Genomic DNA, 21,716 nt, shown 5'->3' with positions numbered 1-21,716 from the left:
ATAATGGAATTATTCTTTCAAATAAAGTGGTAGAGGCCTGTATTTTTGGTGTCAAAGTTCCTGTCTCCATTGAAATCTTGTGCTGGTGGGTTATTTTTAGTTATTTGTTTTTGAATAATCTGAGAGGCATCCGAATTAATCTAAACAAATTCTGACAGTTATTTGTGAATCCTGGTTGAAGGCTCTAGCATTTAAACTAGTAGGATGTTTTGGGAACCATTTCCTATTGAATTTATATACAGATTTTTGTGGATCTTAGTGACTTGTTAAACTGTAATATGTGCTTTAAATATATGACGTGTTTTATCTTGATCTCTGAGGCTTGCTTGATATGCTATGTAATTTTAATTATGTGATATTTATTTTAACTGGGTTACACCAGTGGACAACCAAAGAAACTGATTAATCAGTTGGATACATTAGTCCGTTATATTGTTAACATTAACATATAAATAAAGCACTTATAATCCTATTCATTGTTATGAATATACAAAACTAATCATAATAAAAAAAATCTTTTGCAGTTGCTATTTAGGAGTTGGTTAATTTTTTTCTCAAAAATTTTCCTTTACACGTTCAACTTAAGCAAAACTCTCTTTTTAAAATAATGTTTAGTGTTGCAAATACTTGTTTTAAAACAATTTCCAAAGTTCTGAATTCTCACACCTAATTTTTAGACTACTGTTGGTTATTTCTTTATCCTCCCTCTAGTGGCTAAAATAGTATCTGTTTTTATATATTTATGAAAGGTTTTGACAGAAAATTGTCAGAAAAATAGATTTGGTGTTGACTAAATATCCTTTCAAAAGAGTACTGAAAACACATTTTGTTACTTGATGAAATAAAAAATTCTGTTGTCTTGTAGATTGAACGATGGACTTTTAAATGTGGAAGATGTTCTTACAAGTTTTGACAACACAGGGAATGTCTGTAAGTTACTAATTAATTTTTTCTAAGTACAACATTATATTGGTGGAAATCAGCTTTATAACTATAACAATATGAACACACTATACTAGCGATGGACAGCAGTTTTGGCAGGCATAATACAAGATAAATCTTGCCCCTTTCCTGAGAGCTGCTCTCATCCACACCCCTGAGAGGCATAGAGTTTGCACCCTGTGGGGCTCTACCTTGGAGTGGAGCAGTTTAACCTTTCCCTAGCTCTGTAACCACCACAGTTTTATATAGCAAGCAAGGATCTCAAGCTCTGAAGTTCGCAGCAGCCGTAGGGCCCAGGAAGGGTTAACCTGATGCTTGGTGGTGAAATCTGATGCCACATCTCAGTACTTTCCACTCCCTGCCTCCATTCTGGCACCTTCCTTTACTTGAGCATTGAGGTCTCACACGCCACTTGTGGCATGTGTGTTGCAGGTTGGCCACCTATGCTCTATAACAATCTAACTTACCTGGGAAGCATTGATACTATGATAATGGGTGCTGTATAAAAGCATGTGGTTAAATAAATGTATGTTTATGCTGGTTTACCATTTTAATATTGTTTACTATATAGGGAAATCTTACTGATGTGAATTGTTATTTTTTTGTTAACTTATTTTATTTTTGGGTGTAGAGAGATCTATTTTGCAGCAGGAATTGTGAACATAACTGTTGTACGTAGCTTGTATGTATGAAAGATTGAATTCCCCTATCCCCTCATTTGTTATCCATAGAATAATGAGCAAGTTCCTTTTATCAGTAACTGGGAACATTTTGTAACTTCATCTCTTTGGGGAAATGCTTAGCAGCAACATCTAGACCACAAATAGAGCAAATGCTCAAAGTCCTTACCTCAGCCTACCATAACTGTAACACAGCATTTAACTACTGGTATCAGCAATGCTCTCAAAACAGATTGTAGATACAGTAACTTGTTCTGATGGTTTTAATCACTCCCAGTGTTAATATAACTCTGTCTAGCCATTCTAAGCCTTTTGAATTGGGTGGAATATAAATGTAGTATAAATAAATAAATAAATAGTATCAGGTTCCAAAACTGAACCTTGTGCTACCTTTGTGTGCTAGACTAAAGAGTCCTCTTACCAAACTGCTATTACTCATATAGGTATTTATAGACTCACCAAATCACTCCTTAACTTTCTCTTGTACAAACTAAATAGATCATCTCCTTTAAGCTTTTCACCCTAGCGCATGTTTTGAAGTGTTTAAGCATTCTTGTGCCTCTTCTTTGGACCTGGCTCAATTTTGCAGTATGCTTGAATTATGGACACCAGGACTAGATACAGTATTTCTGTAGCAATTATATCAGTACAAAGCATTGATGCAATAACTCCTCTCTACTTCTAGTCGTTATTGTCCTATTTATTCATCCTGTTTTCACCACAATATTATGCTGAGTGCTTACATTCACACTCGTCATCAAATCATTTTGACACCACTTCCTAGGATAGCTCCCCATATTGTATGCATGGTCTTCAGTCTCTGTATTTAGATACTTGTTTGTACTGAAATGCATATCATTTCCTTCTGTCCAGTTTGCAGAGTGATCCAGGATGGCTCTCTATAAGGCTATGTTTACACATTTGCCAGCCTGCTTGTGTCAGAACACTGATAAAATTTGATTTCTTACTTGATGTGTGTGCCAGAAAAGCATACTATATACTAGCAGAACTGCCTGTCACAGCCATGGGAAATTTTCCCCAGCTGGACACTCATCAGATTGCTGTGTTTGGAACCTATGCTCATAAGGTTGTAGATTGCAGAATTGGTTTTCTCTATCTGGCACATTTTCTGGTTAAAGAGTCTCTGTTTATCCATTTATTGAAATGGGATCTTGCAACCAACCTTCCTTTAACTGTTGGGGCCTGTGCTAATCCTTTGGAATATCCAACAGCATAAGCATAACCTTTTCCCAGAGTTCCAATCTTACAGATAGTCTGAGGTCTTGTTTATACTACAGACAAGCTGGGAAAGCCTCCTTACAGTAGATGTATATGTCAAGAGAAGGAGTTTCTTGTCAGCATTGCTCCGCCACTTTCCTGGACAACAGAGACTAAGCCAACATAGCATAATTGTGTCCATCTGAGAATGTTTGCTAGTATACTTGTCAGTCATGGCCAACAACTCATGTAGTATACAGTAAATCTGAGTTTATAGTTTACCTCTACAAGGAATGTGATAACTGAAGTAGATAAATACTTAGACTTTGTTTAAAAAATAAGTGCCCTTAATAAATGCAAGAGGTTGTGAGAGGGAAGGAGTTTTATGGGTCATATCTTTAATTGGACCAGTTGCATTGTGAGTATAGACGTAGACAAGCTTTTGAAGGCAATGCATTCTTCTTCAGGTCTTAAGTATATCCCCACCATGCAGCTGGTCCAATAAGAGATATCACCTATCTTGAAAATCCTTGCGTGTTGCATATTTCCTGGACCATCATTTCTACAACATCACTTAAGACTATCAGAAGTAGAAGTTGATATTCTAAGTCAGGGTGGCTAACCTGTGGGATGTATGCCACAAGTGGCAAAGACAGTCTTTGTGTGTGACTTGTGGGAAATTGGGGAGGGAGTAGAGAACACAGCAGAGGATATGAAAGTGAGCAGAAAGGAGATAAATAGATTGGGCAGGTTAAGAGGATCAGAGTAGCACTTGCGAGGGTTATGGGGCTAACCAAAAAAAGTTGACCCTCCACCCCCCCACCCCCCTATTGTCCTAGGTCATCAAATTTAATCCTTTTGTGTTGCCAGCAACCTTTACATTAGTTATGGTAAGTAATGTAAAATCTAGTAAGTGTCTGCACACGTTTCCCTGTCTCAGTTTCTTTACTACTCTTGAACCTTCTTTAGGAATTGGTTATAGTCCTCTAAGGAGTTCAGGATCACTCCCTTGTTGCACATGACTTTCCCCCCCCTAGTTTCTGTCTTTCTCTGTTGTTCCTGCAGTTAACAGGAGGTAGTGAGGGGAGGCCTTGTGTTTATAAAAGCTTTTATGTGCTTTTGTTTCCTCTCCATTGCATCCTCATTGTTTTGCAATCCTGCCACTTGAATGGGAGTTATTAAAATGTAACAGCTTTTTGTTGTCCTTGGTCAGTGAGGTATGTGAAACAGACTTGGTAGTATACACCTACCAACGTACTACATAAGCTTTTGATAGGGACACTTAAAGAACAGCATTCCTATATTCCTGTAGGGGGGTTGACCCATCATGTCTGTCCCTTGCAACCTTATGTTTCTATGTTGTCTTTCAAGCAGTTTTAAGTAACACGGGATGAAGAGCAGGTTCTAATGGAACCCCATTAGAAAACTTGATGGTGGCCCTCCATTTACAATTATATTTTGAGTCCTTTTGTTACAGCCAGTTTTCAGTCTGTTCAGTGTACGCCATATTGATTTTTTTTTTTTTTGCATTATTCAACTTCTCAATCAAAATGTTTTGCAGTTCTAAATGAACTGTCTTGCATAAATTTTAAGTGTATTGCTTTGACATGTAACTTGATCAGACAAAAAGATATCAAATTAATTTGACAAAACCTTGTTGATTTGTCATTAATTATATTACCCTACTTTTAATTTTTGATTAATCAAGTCCTACATCAGTTGTTCAGTTGTTTTGCCTGGGATCCATGTCAGGCTAACAGGTCTTGAATTTCATGGTCAGCCTGTTAACCCTTTTTAAATAACATTATTCTGTTAATCTGAATCTGACATAATTTTATCATCTTAAACCAGGATTTTCCAATTTCTGAGTGGCCAGGGGCTGCAGTCTCTCCTGCCACATACCATATGGACTCACATGCCCTCTGAGCTCCCTGCTATCACATGGGTCTCCCTGTCACATGACACATTTCCCCACCTTCCCCTGCACTGCCCTACCCTGCCACCACAGGTTCTCCTGAGCTCTTTGGCCATAGGCTCCCTCAGCCCTTTGGGTGGTTCCATGATATCCCCAGGGACAGGAGCAGACAGCAGAAGCTGGAGGAAGGAGGGGGAGCCTGAAAACTCTAGCAACAGAAGAGTGATAAGGGGAGTGATGCCCAGACTGGGAGCTGTAGTTTAACACCTTTGGCTACGTACAGACAGTCAAAAAGCCCAAAGCTTAATCTGTTCAATCTTCTCAAGTTAATTTAAGCTGCTGATAAGCAAGTAAACAGACATTTACTTTTGATTTTGGAAATGCAGCCACAGGGCTGCAGTGGCCCAGGCTAGCCAGAAGCTGGGGGGAGGGGGTGTGCTGGAGCATACCTCCCTGCTCAGCTGGAGCAGACAGCTTCTGCCATGGCTAGCCCACCCACCCTGCAAGGGGGGGAGTGTTATGGGAGAGGTGCAAAGCATCCTGGGATGCTGGGGAACTGTCAGTTAACTTGAATCTGAAGGGGATCTGGGACAGAAGTTCAGTAAACTGATTTAACTTAAATTAGTTAAGTGTAAAACTACATCCATCCAGGTTTATCTTAAACCAGTTTTGGCCATTTTGAAAGTGGTTATGTGCACTGAACTTCTCTTGTGTTGCAGAGTTGAACTGTTTTTCGATCCGTTATACAACTTTATGTGTAATTTCTGGCCCTAGCCTTGGAGGTTGCATGTAGCTCACAGGCCGTTGGTTGGACAGCCCTGTCTTAAATAATATTTTATAATAAAATTGATACCTCTGACTTTCTTAGTCATACCTTCATTTTTAAGGAAATATTTTGATTAGATTATTTATTTATTTTGAAGGTAATTTTTTTCTGTTTTCTGGATGCATTCTACTCTGATTTTTCTAATATATTTTCTTGTATACTGCATACACCTTTTCCCAAAAAAACAGCAGCAGGAAATTGTAGTGCAAATTATATGTGAGAAACATGGTAAGAGCAATTTCTGCCTTACCTGGCAAAAGCAAAAGTAAAATCCATAAGGGACACACAGGGAGCAGAACAATTAGCGGGTTATCTCTGTAGCTGGTGCTACTCAGTTATTTACTACGAGAAAAGATCTCTTTTTCTTAATTCTTCATTCTGCCATTCAAAAACAAGTTGGTATTTTATACCAGGGTGTGTTGTATGCAATAAAATATGATATGAATTAACAGCCTCTTTTTTTAATATAAACCGTATGCTGTTTTTTAAAGAACTCTGCTTTTATCAACTAACAGCTTCCCCTAACAATCTTGTTATACTTTAAAACAGAATTTCTTTAGTATTTTACAGTAAAGCAACTAATACTAATATAGCCAGCCAGATATATTGATTATCTTTTATACAGTGGCAGCCTGTCCTATGAGATCAGTTGAAATGTTATAAATTTTAATTGTTTTGAGGGTCGTGCTGTATAAAAATACATGATTCATCTACAGAGGACTCTGCACAGGTTTCTGCTTAGATCTGTACTTTTGCTTGAAATGATTTTGATTTAATTATCAGATATGAAAAGCTTATAAGCATTTAACTATTTTGTATATATAGTACATATATGGTAATTATCTGAAAGATGAATATTTGGACTACAGGTAAACTTTTATACACATAATATGTTTTTATTAAGTATATGTTTATATAAACAATTTTGTAAAAAATCGTATGTTTAATGTATTTCTATAATGAGTGTTTCCTAAACAGCTACATCATTTTTCATATCAAATAAGATTTTCTTATTTTTATTTTTTTCTGATAAATGTTATAACCATCTTTATTAAAACAATATACTCTAACAGACTATGTCTTGATAAATCCTTATGTTTAATGTATAGTGCATTGTGATTTAATCTGTGTTCTGGGTCCTTAAATAGTTCAATTATGTCCCTGTAAATAACTAAGAGTAGAGTGGGTGCAAGTAAATATTACCTGTTGTATACTTCTAGGGACATTAACTCAGTATAAGATGTGCCACTAGCTGGCAGCATTATATAAAATATGAATAGGTGACTTTCAAGGAATACATGTGATAGCTTTCAGAAATATGACTTGGTATACACATAGAAGTCCATAAAAATTTAATTTAAAAAAACCTTGAAAAATTATTCCAGATGTGCAGAAAAAGTGGCAACCTTGAACTGTGTAGTAAACCAGTCTCTAGTGTTAATCTAAAAATCTCTTGTTCAGACTATACCCACTTTCTGTCTCTCTTGAAAATATTAGAAACGATATATTTGCATTGAAAACAACTTTTTAAAGAGAATTTTTGGGGGTTAAATGTTTCCTAACAACTATTTTTTGATGCAGCAGATTGCAAATGAAATCTCTGCAGATGTTTCTGCTCTTAATACAAAAGTGATGCCGTGCCAGATGTGATGGTCTTCCACTGACAAACCGCTGTGCATAGGCAAGAAGGGCAGACTGGGATTTAGGAAGGTACATTTCTTTTTTGGACTATGATGTGGCATCTGTTAAAATTTGATATGGCTGGTATGAAGGCGGTACTAACCTTGTCACGGGGCATTGCTCAGTTCCGGGAAGTGTGGCCAGTGATGCTGAACCATTCTACCAGAACTTCATTGATATCATGCAGTGGCATCTGTTAGCACTGGAGGCCAAATGCCCTGCTCATTTCAGAAGACAACAATACCCATGCTAATAAAATCATAGGAAAAAACTACAGAGAACCTTTTGTGATTGTTTCATCACCTTTGTACTCTTTCAATGAAATGGGCAACAGAGGCCAAAAATGTTACATAACTCTCCAATAACACAATCTGTAGATGTATTTTAGTAAATATTAAATGAAAGGGAAAAATTATCAAAATATTACATGTCTTCCTCATTACTTGGTGAAAGCCTAAACAAACTACAGTGTATCATTATGCACTGAAATATAACAGGTTATGGAATTTTCAGGTAATCTTTGTTGATAGTTTAAAAAAATTTTCACCCACCATATTTTGGCGTCTAATTGTGTTATAAAAGTAAAAGGTGCAAATTCACCAAAAGAATGTTTTTTTTACTAAATAAACTTTCTTTCTCATAAGCTTTACTAAGAATCATTTACTAGGGTTAGAGTATTGTAGCTCTGATAGTCAAGAAGATGTTAATGAGGCAAAGATTTTTTGTGACTTTTTTTTTAATTTTATTTTTAAATTATTTTTTATTGGAACAACTGAAGAGTTAGGATAGCTATTGTACAAGCTTTTATGTATTAGGTCTGAGAGAAGCAGACACAGGCTGAGCTGAATATCAGAGAACCATTTACAATATACAGCAAACACATGGATCAGCACCCGTGCAACCATAAAACCAGCAACCATCCCTGAAGCAGCAAGACGACTATAATCTACAGGCACCCTGTAGCTGTAATCTACAGCCCCTGGGGTAGATTAGGCCCCCAGATACCACCATATCTGCTCTGTGGAGAACATTTTCAATATTGACCTCACCAACGTGAAAAGGACACTCCAGCAGAAAGAGAGGGAGAGATTTCATCTTGGAACAAACAGAAATACCATGCAATAGCATATTACAGTACAAAAAGACAGCTTTCATTGAAAACACTCTATGGTTGCTACATATGTATAAGAATAATTATCATTTATAGCCTATAATCAAAAAAGATTGTACTCAGAGAGAAATATTCCCAACTCCCCTATTCCTGGCCGTCAAACAAGTTCCCAAACCTGGGCCAACTCATCATCAGAAGCAAACTTCCCTTTGATCAAGGGACTCCAAATGGGACACAACCATGCCTCAACAATAGATGCAAAACTCCTCAACACATCTCTAGCACCACAGCAGGGAGCACTCTTTACAACAAAGCCATTAGAATCTGCAGACCCTACACATGCATATTATAGAATGGGGAATATCTCTTTCAATGTACCAAATGCCCTAGTGCAAACTGCGTGGGTGAAACTAGATGGGAACTACACACCAGAATGAACTCTCAGAGAAGAAGCATAAACGATGGAGACATACAAACTCCAGTAGGAACACTTTTTTCACAGAACTCCCACTCCCTCTCTTACCTCCCAAATCCTTGTTCTCAAAGGGAATTTACAAAGGACCTCCAGAAGATGGGGCTGAGAACAGAAATTCATAACTCTACTGGACAGTAAACAAATCTGGACTTTATGGCTCATTACATCCCAACAAATACTGCCAATAATAATAAAATCATAGAAAAGTAGGGCTGGAAGGGACCTTTAGAGGTTATCTAGATCAACCCCTTGCCACTGACAAGATCTTCCCTATCCAAACCATTTTATATAAATCCATTGTCTAACCTATTAGTAGAACTACCCAACAAAAAACCCTGACAAAAACCTGTAAGGCATAACACCTTAACCTACCACAAGTGGGGGGGGGGGGGCAGGGGGAATCCCTACCCCCATCCCCTTCTTGAATGGTCTCTGGCTCTGCCATGAACTAGATTGCCCATACTATTGTACTTCTTTTGTCTTATATATTATCTTTATATTATAAAGGCTCCTGTTAATACCTTTCCACTCCAACTTCACAGCCGTCTTCCATCCTTCCAAGCAGACTGTATTAGCATCAAATTTTTTTTCTTCTATTTAGTTCAGCCTGTTTGCTTCTCTCTTAAACCTAAAGAAGGGCACTTGATCCCTGAAAGTTTTTCCAAGAGCTCTCCCAACTATACAGTTGGTCCAGTAAAAGAGATCGCAAAAAAACCCTTGCCTCAGAACTATTTAGTTATGCAAGCTTTTTCTCTATTTGAAACCACTATATGTTCATTTTGTTTTCTTGTTAATTGGCAGTTTGTATATCCAAGAGTAAAATTACATGTTTTGAAACTGAAAAAGCAGCAGAGGGTGCTACAGTTACAGAACTATCCCGGCATATCCTCCAAAGTAGCTGCTGTGCTATAAGCAGGTGCAGTTACTGAAAAGGTTTAAATCCTCAGAGTTGAGTAGATTTAAATTGTAAGTCTTTTGAAGTTGGCTGACTCCAGTTCTGTTTTAAGGAATATTTCATTTATAGTGGATGATGTATTAGAGCCATATATTTCCTGTATGCCTTTTTTGACCTTCGGTAAAAATTCTAACCAAGGAATATCTGTTTTTAGATTATGATGATGATTTTCTTTTTTCCTTTACTGGTAATTTGTATGACTAATTCCAATAATGATTTATTATAATATAATATTTATTCTTTAAAATTAGTCACTTCTGGTTTCCAAAAATTATTTATGCTGGGATGGACTGAACAATTACATTGGTTTGCTAATATATAGGAACTGAGATGGAGAGAGATGATATTTCCTTGTTAAATTTCCTTGTTTCTAAATATAAGCAAGGTTATGTTGTAGTATGCAAATACAAAGATCTCAGTTCCTAAATCTTTGTGCCATTGACTGCTGTATTGTACTCAGATAAATTAAGGTACATGAATAGTTAATAAAAAAAAAAAAATCCAAAAATGGTCAAATGCTACAGCTGAAAACTGTAGCATAGATTCCTGAAGACATAACGACTGAATGATGATCATATTATTGAACTCCTTTTACATTCTCTTCATCATAAACAACAGTGATTCATTAACAGATGTTAGAAACTATCATTATCTATTGAATTGTTTTTACTCGTGAATTTTGATTGAGAAGCTAGAAATTCATAAACATCAATTTTGTCTTTTAGAATATTGTTATTATAGTGCACATTTGATTTCCCTTCTTCTTTCTGCAGGTTCTAGTTGAGTTTTGGAAAAACAATTATGAGCTATAAAATGTTACAAAATCTATTTGCTGCCTATTTATGTCCTGAGTACTTTCAAGATCTATTGTACTAAGAACAAAGTACTTTTCCTGTAAGTCCATCACCTCTTTGATCTCAATTTTGGGGAATCAGTAAATATATTTTTTTCTATCCGTATCTTCTTTTATTTAAGATTTTTTTCAAATTATATTTATTATGTAAAACTATAACTCTTCTCTAGAAATCAAAGACTATTAATATAACTTACCCATTGCCTATATATTTTTTACTTATTTGAAAATTTCTTCTCATGGAATAAAATTTCCTATTTTCCAAAAAAAGAAGGAAACTTTCTTTCTCCCATTGTTCTCCCCCTCAAATCACTGAAAGTATTGGACTTGTTTTCTTTTCTGGCAATGGAATGTGAGGTTCTGTTCACAGGCCTTCTTGTTTCTTCACAGGTCTCACTGGGTAGGTCAAAGATATCTGAGCTCCTCTATGGAGAGAGTATGGCAGTGGCTGATTCTGTCATGCCTGGCAGGAGATGCCATCAGGCTACCTAGGGAAAAGAATAGGATGACAACCTTTATCAGCAGGAGAGGTTCATGCTGCTCCTCCATTTCATGTAATGTGTCACTCAGTTAGATGAAACAAGGGAGTGAACCACACTAGGCAAGCACTGCTTCAGAAGCTCCTACTGTTCTTCTATTTTGGGGGCAGTCTGCAGGGAGAGGTACAGGAGTGTGAACAGAGGGCAGTGGAGACATACACTTATTGATACAGTCAGTGACAAACCCAAAAAGGAAGGAAGTACTGAATGCATAAATAGAATAGACACAGTATGAGGAAACAGAATTTGGCTATAAGACTTCAAAGTTATTTGATAATGGGTTACGTACACTTTTCTTCTTTTAGTCCTTTGTTATACACTTAATGCTATAATGTTATACCAATGAATTAAGAAACACTGATTTAATATAAATTGTTCCCTCCTTTATAGGTGGAAAAATTGAGGTGTAGAGACTAACTGATCAACTGAAGGCAGTGGTGGAACATTACTGTGGTAGTTAGAACTGAAAACCCAGTTCTACTGATTCTTCATGCTGTATCTTATCCACAAGGCAATAGTTCCTCTCTCACCTGAAGGGGATGTATTGCTGACATTATAGCTTATCTGTGTTCTCCCCCCCACCCTAACTCTTAAAACCCAATGTTCATTAAAAGACTAAGTAAGGGCAAGAAAGAACACTTCTGTCTTCACAGTTCAAAATGTCTGCTTCCTGCTAAAATTACATAGTTTTTATTAAGATTGAATTATTCATTCTGATATTATTGCTGTTCGGTTGTTTGAGAAGTGGCATTGGCTTTTATATGCCCTCCAATCTATTCAAAATGAAGTGTATTTAGAGGCAGTCTCAGAGATGACTTTTAAGTTTTTGTAATGTGTGAATGGAAAGAGTCCAGTGAAGAGCGATAAAAGTGATTACGGACCTGGGAAGCAAGACTTAGAAGGAAAGGCTGAAAGAACTAGGGTTATGCAGTCTGGAGAAGAAAAGACTGAGAGAAGATTCAATCATAGTCTTCAAATACGTGAAGGGAGGCTGTAAAGATGATGGGAATGGGCTTTTCCCTGTGGCCAGAGAGGACTGGACTAGGTGCAATGGCCTCATGCTGCAGCAAAATAAATTTAGTTTGGAGAGGGTGGTTAAGTACTGGGACAGGCTACTTAGAGATACTGTGGAATTGCTGTCCTTGGAAAATTTCAGTAGAAGCTTAGACAGACACTTGGCTGGGATGGTTTAGTCAGAGATTATCTTGCCTTGAGCAGGGGGCTAAACTAGGTCAGAATTAGGTTAGAATTTATGGACTAGAAATTTCCATAAGGCAAGCAGTCTAGCCTTATGGAAGCTCTGCAGGCAAGCTCTCTAGCAAAGGGGCACTAGAGAACTACTCCCTGGGCCACCCCCACCTTTTGGAGAGCCCAGTAATGGACAGCCTGTCCTCTCCCCTTCCTGGAGAAAGGGTAGACTGTCAAGTGGCAATTGGCAGCTGCTGAAAAGTAGTATCTGCCACAGAAAGCCCTGGGAGGGTTCCAGTTTTAGAAGCTGAGTGGCAGGAGAGGAGCATTCTTCCATGTTGGGAACCTTCTCAACCATCCTTACTCCCTCATTTGCCCCACAGGAAAATAGCTATGTTCCTTGCACTTACTGCAGGCTGACCTGGAGGAGTTTAGGGAGAAGTGGGAGGAGCACTTAGCCACTGTGGCAGCTCCAGCTGGGGGAAAGCATGCAGATATTTGGTCTCCCAGGAGAAATTCTCGCAGGAATTATTTAACCCTGGTTATTCTTGGGTTATTTTTCTCCTGCAGTGGCCATTTTTGCTGTGGGAGCGAAAGCTAGAACACCTGCACACTTTTGTTTTCTACTGGGAGAGCAGCAATTCTCCTGGTAGAAATGGAACTTCCGTACATTGCCTTAATCTAACCCCCCAGCACTGATGTCAGATATAGTGTTGCTAAACCCTCTCTGTCAAATGGGTATTCAGCCTCTTGAAAACTTTCAATAAAGAGAACTGCCCTAGGCAGCTTGTTTTATTGTCCTACAGTTCTTAAATTTTTTTTCTGAGATTTAATGTAAATATGCTTTGCTGCAGTTTTAAATCCATTGCTTCTTTCACCCTCTTTTTGTGGCAGCCTTTCATATATTTGAAAACAGCTATCATGTCCCCCTGCTTAATCGTTTCTCCAAAGTAAACATACCTAGTTGTGTTATTTTTTCTTCCTGTATCTTGCATTCTTACCCCTTTATCAACTTTGTCACTCACATCTGGAGCCTCTTCAGTTTCTCTACATCCTTTTTTGAAACATGGAGCACAGTGCTGAGTAGAGTGATGCTGTCACTTTGCATGTGTTGAATACAATGTTTTTTAACACAACCCAAAGTTCTGCTTTTTTTGGAACAGCATCACATTGCTGACTCATGTTGAGTTTGTAATCCATCATAACTAGTAGACTTTGGCAGTACTGCTGCCCTGCCGGTTATCCCCCCATACTGTATTTGTGAACTTGTTTTATCCTGCCTTATTATTTATCTTTGAATTTTGTTTATTTGTCTACCACCTGTTTCTCCAATATATCAGTTAGAAAATTTATCATGTCACAGTTCTGCCCATCCACAAAGCAGGCTTCATTTACCTGATGCCAGTTAATAAATGATGTAGAAGTTCAGAGTAGGATAATGCATGCTTCCCTAGAAATCCTGGGCTTAGCATCTTCTTGGAGAGATGGGGCTCTGGGTTCTGGTGGGCCCCTTGAGCTTTGGGTTTGGAAGACTCTTGAACTTTTTTTCTTAACTGTCTCGTTGGCTTCTCAGGTTAGCCTTGGTAGCGTAAGTGCTGCTTACCTGTGATGTTCCTCACAAAAGATAGTATACTATTTACATGCATATCAGCCTTTTTCTTTGCATGATTTGACCTGCACTGAACTATATAGTAATAATAGTATTTAAATTATTTAGCATCACACCTCACGAATGTTCAAAGCTATCTGTAGACTTGGGTTAACGTAGCTGCATCAGCCATGACAAGGTACAGTTTTTCTGCAAGAACATAAGGGATAGAGACTTATTCTAATCTTGTACCATAATGTGGCACCCTGAGAAACAAATAAAACTAAAAAATTACAGACAAAAAAGCCTGTTTGATGTTTCTCTTAAGAACTTCCGCATTTTGAGCTTACCTGTTGGTCACCCTTATGAGTTATTAATGGAATATCTTTTATGTGGTTTGTAGGTCCTGGTAGTTTTATGAACTAAATTGTCATAAACTGGCAGTTTAGTTGGGCTGGAAGGTGAGGTATACAGCAAAACTTGTTTATGGTTATTGGAGCTGGAAACATAAGAGCCAAGATGTTCAGTCTTGTGCAGATGAGGTACCTCTTATTGCTTAATCAGCGTATCTTTTGCTGCTTGAAGTCTTACTGCTGTGCTATGAAGAAAGTCCTAACCCAGACTCTTTTTAAAAAAAAGGAATGGCATGAATCAGTAAAAGAAATATTAACTTACTGCAGGCTCCCAAAGTGATATGAAGGATTCACCTGTAAGGGGTTTAAATGATTCCTCTGATTTAAGTGAGACCTCTATAGGATTTTGCAGTGGCACTTTAGATTATGAAAATGTGATATTTTCAGACAATATTTTAATATACATGGAGGTAAAAAGAGCATTGCTTCCACTACCATCTCAGAAAAGATTGTAGATGACAGGCTATCCATTCACCTCTTTGAATCAGGCATTTGCTACATGTCCGTCTTGTAGTGAAAGCATTTTCAGAGTGACTCACTACAGCTATCATTACATGGAACTTATAAATTAGGTTTTTTTTAAAAAAAGTTATGGGCAAAGTTCCCCTGGTAAAGTAAGCTTGTGTGCATGACTCTGTGCCAGATCTCTTTAATTTTACATGCATCTTAACTGACTGTTTTAAAAATGTGTTTGTACTGTTTAAATCAATCTCTTTAATCTAGTAAAAAGGGGTTGACAGAATAAATCTGCTTTTTGGTGCATTTATTTTTCTGTTTCTGTGTTGCTTAGAGGTGTTTGACCTTCAGTAACCAGAAGATTATACTGAAAGTGCTTCATTGTGTTCTAACTAAACTATCACAAGGAGCCAGATCTTTCAATTGAAATTAATTACAATAATTTTATGATAGCCTATGACATCTTTAATTAGATTGGGTGAAGGAATAGAATAATTATTTTAATTAATCTAAGCTTGGCTTTATTTTACTATCTGGTAACTTATCTTAATCACCTTTTAATTGAGATAATTTGGATAACAGTTATAAATGTTGCCTTTTTAGCTGACATATTTAAGAAACCTGCTGTCTTAAATGCACTGCACAGCTTTCTTTTAAATAGAATACGACGATACCATTGGAGAATAATTAAAACGAATGGTGGCAAGTCAGTTTCTTACTCTAGTTGAGTTATGGTAAGATGTTGCAGTCAGTGGTACAGCCCAGTGATTTCCGTAAGACTTGTGTATTCTTCCTTGTGTTCTTTTCCTAGTATTCTTTTTTTTTCCTTCTCTCTTTACACTTTAGAAAACTGTGTAAATGTGATAGCTGCTTTTTTGTGGAGTACAGGGAAATTCCACTTATACAGAAGGTTTTTCTGTCTTGTAGAAATTAGATAAATGGAATTTAGTTTATGTAGATATTTATGGGTAATGGAGGGATGATGTAATGGATATAAAATAGATTCTGGTATGAGGTAATGGATGACATAAAATAGATGATGCTATGTGGAGGTTTCAAATAGATACTTTTGGGCAACTCTATTTTTTGCCAATAAAAGCATCTATTGCACTTTTTGTATATTTAACTTCACTTTGCTTACTTTTTCCCATCCCATATTTCAGTACTGCTACATTGATCTATGATAGCCTCTCTGATGCTATTCCAAATCTCCATCTATATTGTTTATTGCTTCTTTTGAATACTATTTTGATCTTATGGTAACCTCTACATTTTTCATCCTAAGCATTGTTGATGCTTTACATAGTTCTTTAGCCAGAGTCAAAATACCAGAAAGTCTAAGATGAATAAGTTCATTATTTTTTGTGCTAGTAGGATGTTTATTAATAAAAACATTTGAAGTTGCCCAAGTCATTACTTTTATAAATTATTTAAAGACTACTCTCATATGGCAAATAGGAATTGCTAATTCTTGGACCCTCTAATTAACCTCTCTCTCACTCCTAAAGACCATTCTGCCTGTATTTTGAACCCCAAAATTTGCTTATCTTTTAAAGAAACACTATCTGCTTTAATTTTAGCTAGTTTCAAAACATAAGTTAAAAATAAAAATAAGGTCCTACATTTGCTCAGAAGTCACCCTGCCAATACTTGTGGTTTTCTTAATAATTTCCCTTACTTAAAGCCTGACCCTCGCTCCCCGCATCCCCAGCTCCACTGAAAACAACAAAGGCAACTAACTGTAAGGGCCTCAAACTATGACTGTAGGCTGGATTTAAAGCCCTTTAAAATCAGTGGAAGTCTGTCCACGGTTATCAGTGAAGTGTGGATCAGGCACAAAATAAGTACGTTGGAGGCAGGGTGTGTGTGTTATTGTTTTCTTCCCCCTTCTTGTCTTTAAAATTCAATCATTCTAAACTTGTAACAGGTTTTGGACAGAATTGTGGTTTTGAAATGGATGCTTGCTTTCTTCAGATTATCTTTGTTAATATATATATAAATGAGGAGTTCTTCAACTATTAGTATTATATTTATATCCCATTACTAGTCATACAAAAAGTGGTGTGGAAAATAAAAGAATTTCTAACCCCACCTCACCCCTCACCATTAGATTGCCTTGTTTAAGTATAAAAAAGGCATTGTTTGTCTGGTATACATAAAATGTGGCAATGTGATTTTTATTATATTTACATTTTTAAAATATAGTTACAATTTTGTAAGATGAAAAACATTTTATTTTAAATTAATTAACCTTTTGCTTCAGAGTCCTATGGTTAAATGCAGATGCATGCACAGTAAATTATCAACTCACTTCTGATTAGAAATATTATTGCTCTATGGCTTCTTGTAGTAATTCTTTTTTGCTTACATTGATCAAATTCGGTAGTAACTCTCATGAGTGTGTCTTTGCAGAATCACCTCAGTAACATGAGGATCAACTGTGAATTAGTCAAGGTTTTCTTTTAAATGATTTTAGATTCTACTTCATCAGTTGAATAACACTCAATGATAACAGATCCCTTTCTGTGCCTCTCATCAACATGACAATGAATAACTGTGGGCATAGCTAAACTGCTCAGTGTCATGAAGGCCAGGGATGCTCAACCTCTGGCCTACGGGCCAAATGTGGCCCACAGAGCCATTGCATCTGGCCTAGGGGGCTCCCCATAGGTCCAGAAATTTGGCAGCAGGGGAGTGGTAGCCATTAATATGGCCCCCTGCCAAATCCCCATACCCCAATCTTTGCACAGTGGGTCAGAACCAAGCTAGGCCTCCTACTCCTGTGGAACCGGGCCATGCCCCTGCCTTCTGGATTGGAGCCAGGCCATGCCCCTTGCCATCCCTATGGGGCCAGATTGGGGCCTGGTCACACCTCCTTCTCCATAGGGCAGGACCATGCCCCCTTCTCTTCCACTGGGGCTGGGCCATGTCCCCTTCCTCCTCCAGGGCCAGGCCACACCCTCTTTCTTCTCCATGGGCCCGGTCATGCTCCTTTGTTTTGTGGGACTGCATTGTGACTGGCATGCCCCCCTGGCCTTTTCCACATGGCCAGATGGTGCCCACCATGCCTGTCCAGACACTGGATTATGAGCATAAGCTGGATCCAGGCTGCAGATGAATTGGGTGCTGCCATTCCGGCCTGCTGGTGTAGGCAAATTCAAGTTTGCTTGAATAGCAGCTCACTTTGGTACCAACAGCAGTTTAGCTGCAACAGCTTAGAACTCATCATGCCCTGCAAAACCTGCCAAGAAGTAAAGTAAGTACTTATGCCAAGTCAGCAACTTTTTTGAAAGGCAGGCCAGTGCTTGTAATCCAGGTGCTGCTATAACCAACTGCTCCCCTGTTGCCATTCTAGCTGTCCCTGCTCTGTGTAGAAAGCTGCTCTCTCTCCCCCAATGTAGCATTCCATGAAAAATGTGCTGTGAAAAGCATGGTAAGCAACAATTTGAACCAGCAAATTTGGCAGCAAGAGTAAATAGAGACTACAAGATGGACAGGGTGGTAGAGAGTGAGCAGCCATCCTCACATAGCAAGGATGGCTGGAGAGGCAGTAGGCAATCAGCTGGCCATTAATAACATGTGGGTCAGATTCAGCCTGCAGGCTATGATGACCCCTGACTTAAATTGTTAGCTGAGCTCTGTGTTGCTGGTGCCTGACATAGCTAGATTAAAACTATCTTGGGTATGTGTATGCTATATTGTAGTAACAGTAGTGACTGCAGTGTAGACACACATTATGGTAAATGTGCAGTAAAATTCCTGTTCATTTTTTATAACACTCTATTAAATAATGTAGGTTAGTGATTTATTACTGCTAGTATTGTGGTAGAAGATTGATGCAAGATATTTGAATTGTGACTAGATTTATGTAAATAACAGATTTTCTAGCTTACTGGCCCTATAAGAAAAGGGGAAAAATGTTCTCAGGGTGATCTAAACCAGGGCTAGGCAAAGTCTGGCCCATGGGTTGAATTGGGCCCGCAGCAGACTCCATTTCCCAGCAGCCCCTATTTGCATTGTTGCAGCTGGTTTTCATGGAGACCGCAGCAGTGGCGGGGCTGTGATAGCGTGGGGCCAGTGTTTCGCTGGAGACCAGCCCCAGCAGCAGTGGCAAGGCACACCGTTGGGGGTGATAGCATGGTCCAGAGCTGGTACAGAGCTGCAGTCTACTCCCCGTTTGCCCTGGACCAGGGCATGTAGGCAGCAGATTACAGCTGTGCCCTGGTTCCAGACCATGCTGTCAGCACTGTAAGATCCCAGCCCTGGCTGCAGAGCAGCTCCTCACCCACCTGTGCTCCCTGCCGGTGCTGTTGGGGCCGGTTTCCATGGAAACCCTGGCCCCATGCTGTCATGATGCCATTGCTGCTGGGGTCTCCATGGAAACTGATGGCAGTGATACAGGAAGGGGCTGTTGGGAAATGGAGTCCAAACACTGGTCAGTTCCAACATTTTGCCCACCCCTGATCTAAGCAAATCCTTTTGCCCCTTCCCCCTCCCCTTACTGTCAGGAGTAGCTTGGCTCTGGCTCTGGCTCAGGCTAGGGTCTCTCCCAGGGACAGAGCACATAGAAACTCCTTCTCTTGCCTGACCTTATCAGGAGGTCTGACACAGCTGCATTTTCTGCCTGGCCAGTCAGCAGCACTAACCCTGTTGCATGGTTGAGTTTCCATGTGCTGTGCTCAGGGATGGATCAGCCCAAGCAGCATTTGACAGGTTGCAGGGGTGGAGTAGGGAGGAGGAAAGGCAGAGACTGGGGAAAGAGGGGGAGGGCAGAAGCTGTGGGGAGCTGGGGGTGAGAAGTGCAGGTGGCGGGGGGCAGAAAGCTGTAGAGGGAAGAAGAGGGTGGGGCAGAGGGCAAGTGGGCCACTTGACCACCATTAGTAACTGCTTTCCTTGCTGTAGCAGTGGGGGCCAGGGCGGGGGGGAGAGAGAGTCAAGGCAACCCTCTAATACCTATATTCTATACCTGGAAAATAATAAATTTCTAAATTTTCCATATATAGAATGTAATTACTAGGGCGTCATCTTACATTCCATTCCATCTCGGAGGAAAGGTAGCAAAAGGGCACAGCAGCCCCCTTGGCTCTGAAGAGAACTCATGGACCTCCTACAGCTAAAAAGAGAGGCTTATAAAGAATGGGAGACAGGAATCACCACAAAGGAGGAGTATTCTGCACTGATCTGTATCTGTAGGGAGCAAACCAGGATAGCCAAGGTTGCAACCGAACTTCAACTAGCTACACATATCAAGGAAAATAAAAAGTCCTTTTTCAGCTATGTGGGGAGTCAGTAGAAAAGCAAGGGTAACATTGGATCCCTGCTACTCTAATTGGGACAACTGACAACATACACCCAGCAAAAAGCCCATCAGCTTAATGAGTACTTTGTGTTGGTTTTTCATCAGCTCAGTGGGACTGCCCTGCCTAGCATGATGCGGGACAGCCAGAGTGAGGGTGAATTTATACCCAGCATCGGTGTAGATCTTGTAACGGAACACCTTGAGAGGCTAGACACCTTCAAGTCAGCTGGTCCTGACACACTGCACCCCCAGGTACTTAAGGAGCTGGCAGGCGTCATAGCCCAGCCACTGGCAAAGATATTCAAAAGCTTGTGGTGCTCAGGTGAAGTACGTAAAGATTGGAAGAAGGCCAATGTGGTGCCCATCTTCAAAAAAGGGAGGAAAGTAAATCCAGGGAACTACAGGCCAATCAGCTTGACCTCAGTCCCTGGAAAGATTCTAGAAAAAATTATCAAAGAGACCATTCTCAATAAACTGGCTGATGGCAACACCTTAAGGGACAGCCAGCATGGGTTTGTTGTGGATAGGTCTTGCCTGACCAATCTCATCTCCTTCTGTGATCAGGTGACATATCACCTGGACAAGGGAGAAGAGATTGACATCATATATCTGGACTTTAGAAAAGCCTTTGATCTGGTGTCCCATGACCTCCTCATGGAAAAATTGGCCAACTGTGGCCGCAGTTTCGCTACAGTCCAATGGCTGGAAAATTGGCTCCGAGGCTGGACCAGTGGTAGTTGACAGATGTGAATCATCGTGGCACTCCATGATTAGTGGTGTCCCCCAAGGCTCCATCCTTGGACCTGTTCTCTTTAACACCTTTATTAACAATGTGGACATTGGTGTGGACTGGCCAAGTTCACCAATGATACTAAACTTTGGGGTAGAGCATCCACACCCAAGAATAGGCTGGTGATCTAGGCTGACCTAGATAGCCATAGAAAGTAGGTGGATATAAACCTGATGACCTTCAATATGGAAAATGCAAGGTACTCTGCCTTGGGTACGGGGAGGGGAAAACGTGCAGCACGCTTATAGGCTCACTATGCTCACTCGCACCATGGCCAAAAGAGACTTGGGGGTCATAATTGACCACAAGATGAACATGAGCCACCAATGCAGTGTTGCAGCTGGTAATGCAAACAAAACTCTGCCTTGTATCCATAGATGCTTCTCAAGCAAATCTCAGGATGACATCCTCCCACTGTACTTGGCCTTGGTGCAGCCACAGCTGGAGTACTGCATCCAATTCTGGGCTCCACAATTCAAGAAGGATGTGGAGAAGCTTGAGAGAGTCCAGGGTAGAGCCATGCACATGATCAGAGGGGAAGAGAATAGGCCTTATGATGAGAGGCTGAGAGCCATGGGGCCCTTCAGCCTGGAAAAGTGCAGGCTCAGCGGCGACCTAGTGGCAGACTATAAGTACATAAGGAGTGTGCATTAGGATCTGGGGGAATACCTGTTCACCATAGCGCCCCAAGGGATGACAAGGTCCAACAGTCACAAACTCCTCCGAGACCATTTTAGGCTGGACATAAGGAAAAACTTCTTTACTGTCCGAGCCCCCAAGGCCTGGAA

The 21,716-nt window shown here is 39.5% G+C and overlaps 1 protein-coding gene across 1 annotated transcript in view; it reads left to right on the top strand.

The window, feature by feature from the left end:
* The window catches only part of CAMKMT (calmodulin-lysine N-methyltransferase), a 514,533-nt gene that overhangs the window by 58,234 nt on the left and 434,583 nt on the right, over positions 1-21,716 (top strand). The window contains exon 3 of the mRNA XM_019516343.1: positions 866-930. Coding sequence (XP_019371888.1) covers positions 866-930 — 65 coding nt within the window. The remainder of the gene's footprint in view (positions 1-865; positions 931-21,716) is intronic.

Source organism: Gavialis gangeticus, unplaced genomic scaffold (assembly GCF_001723915.1).
Source record: "Gavialis gangeticus isolate Ggan-Ray unplaced genomic scaffold, GavGan_comp1, whole genome shotgun sequence".
In the NCBI taxonomy this organism is placed as follows: Eukaryota; Metazoa; Chordata; order Crocodylia; family Gavialidae; genus Gavialis; species Gavialis gangeticus.
Note: the sequence above shows the minus strand (reverse complement) of the source record. Positions and strands in the feature narration are given on the sequence as shown.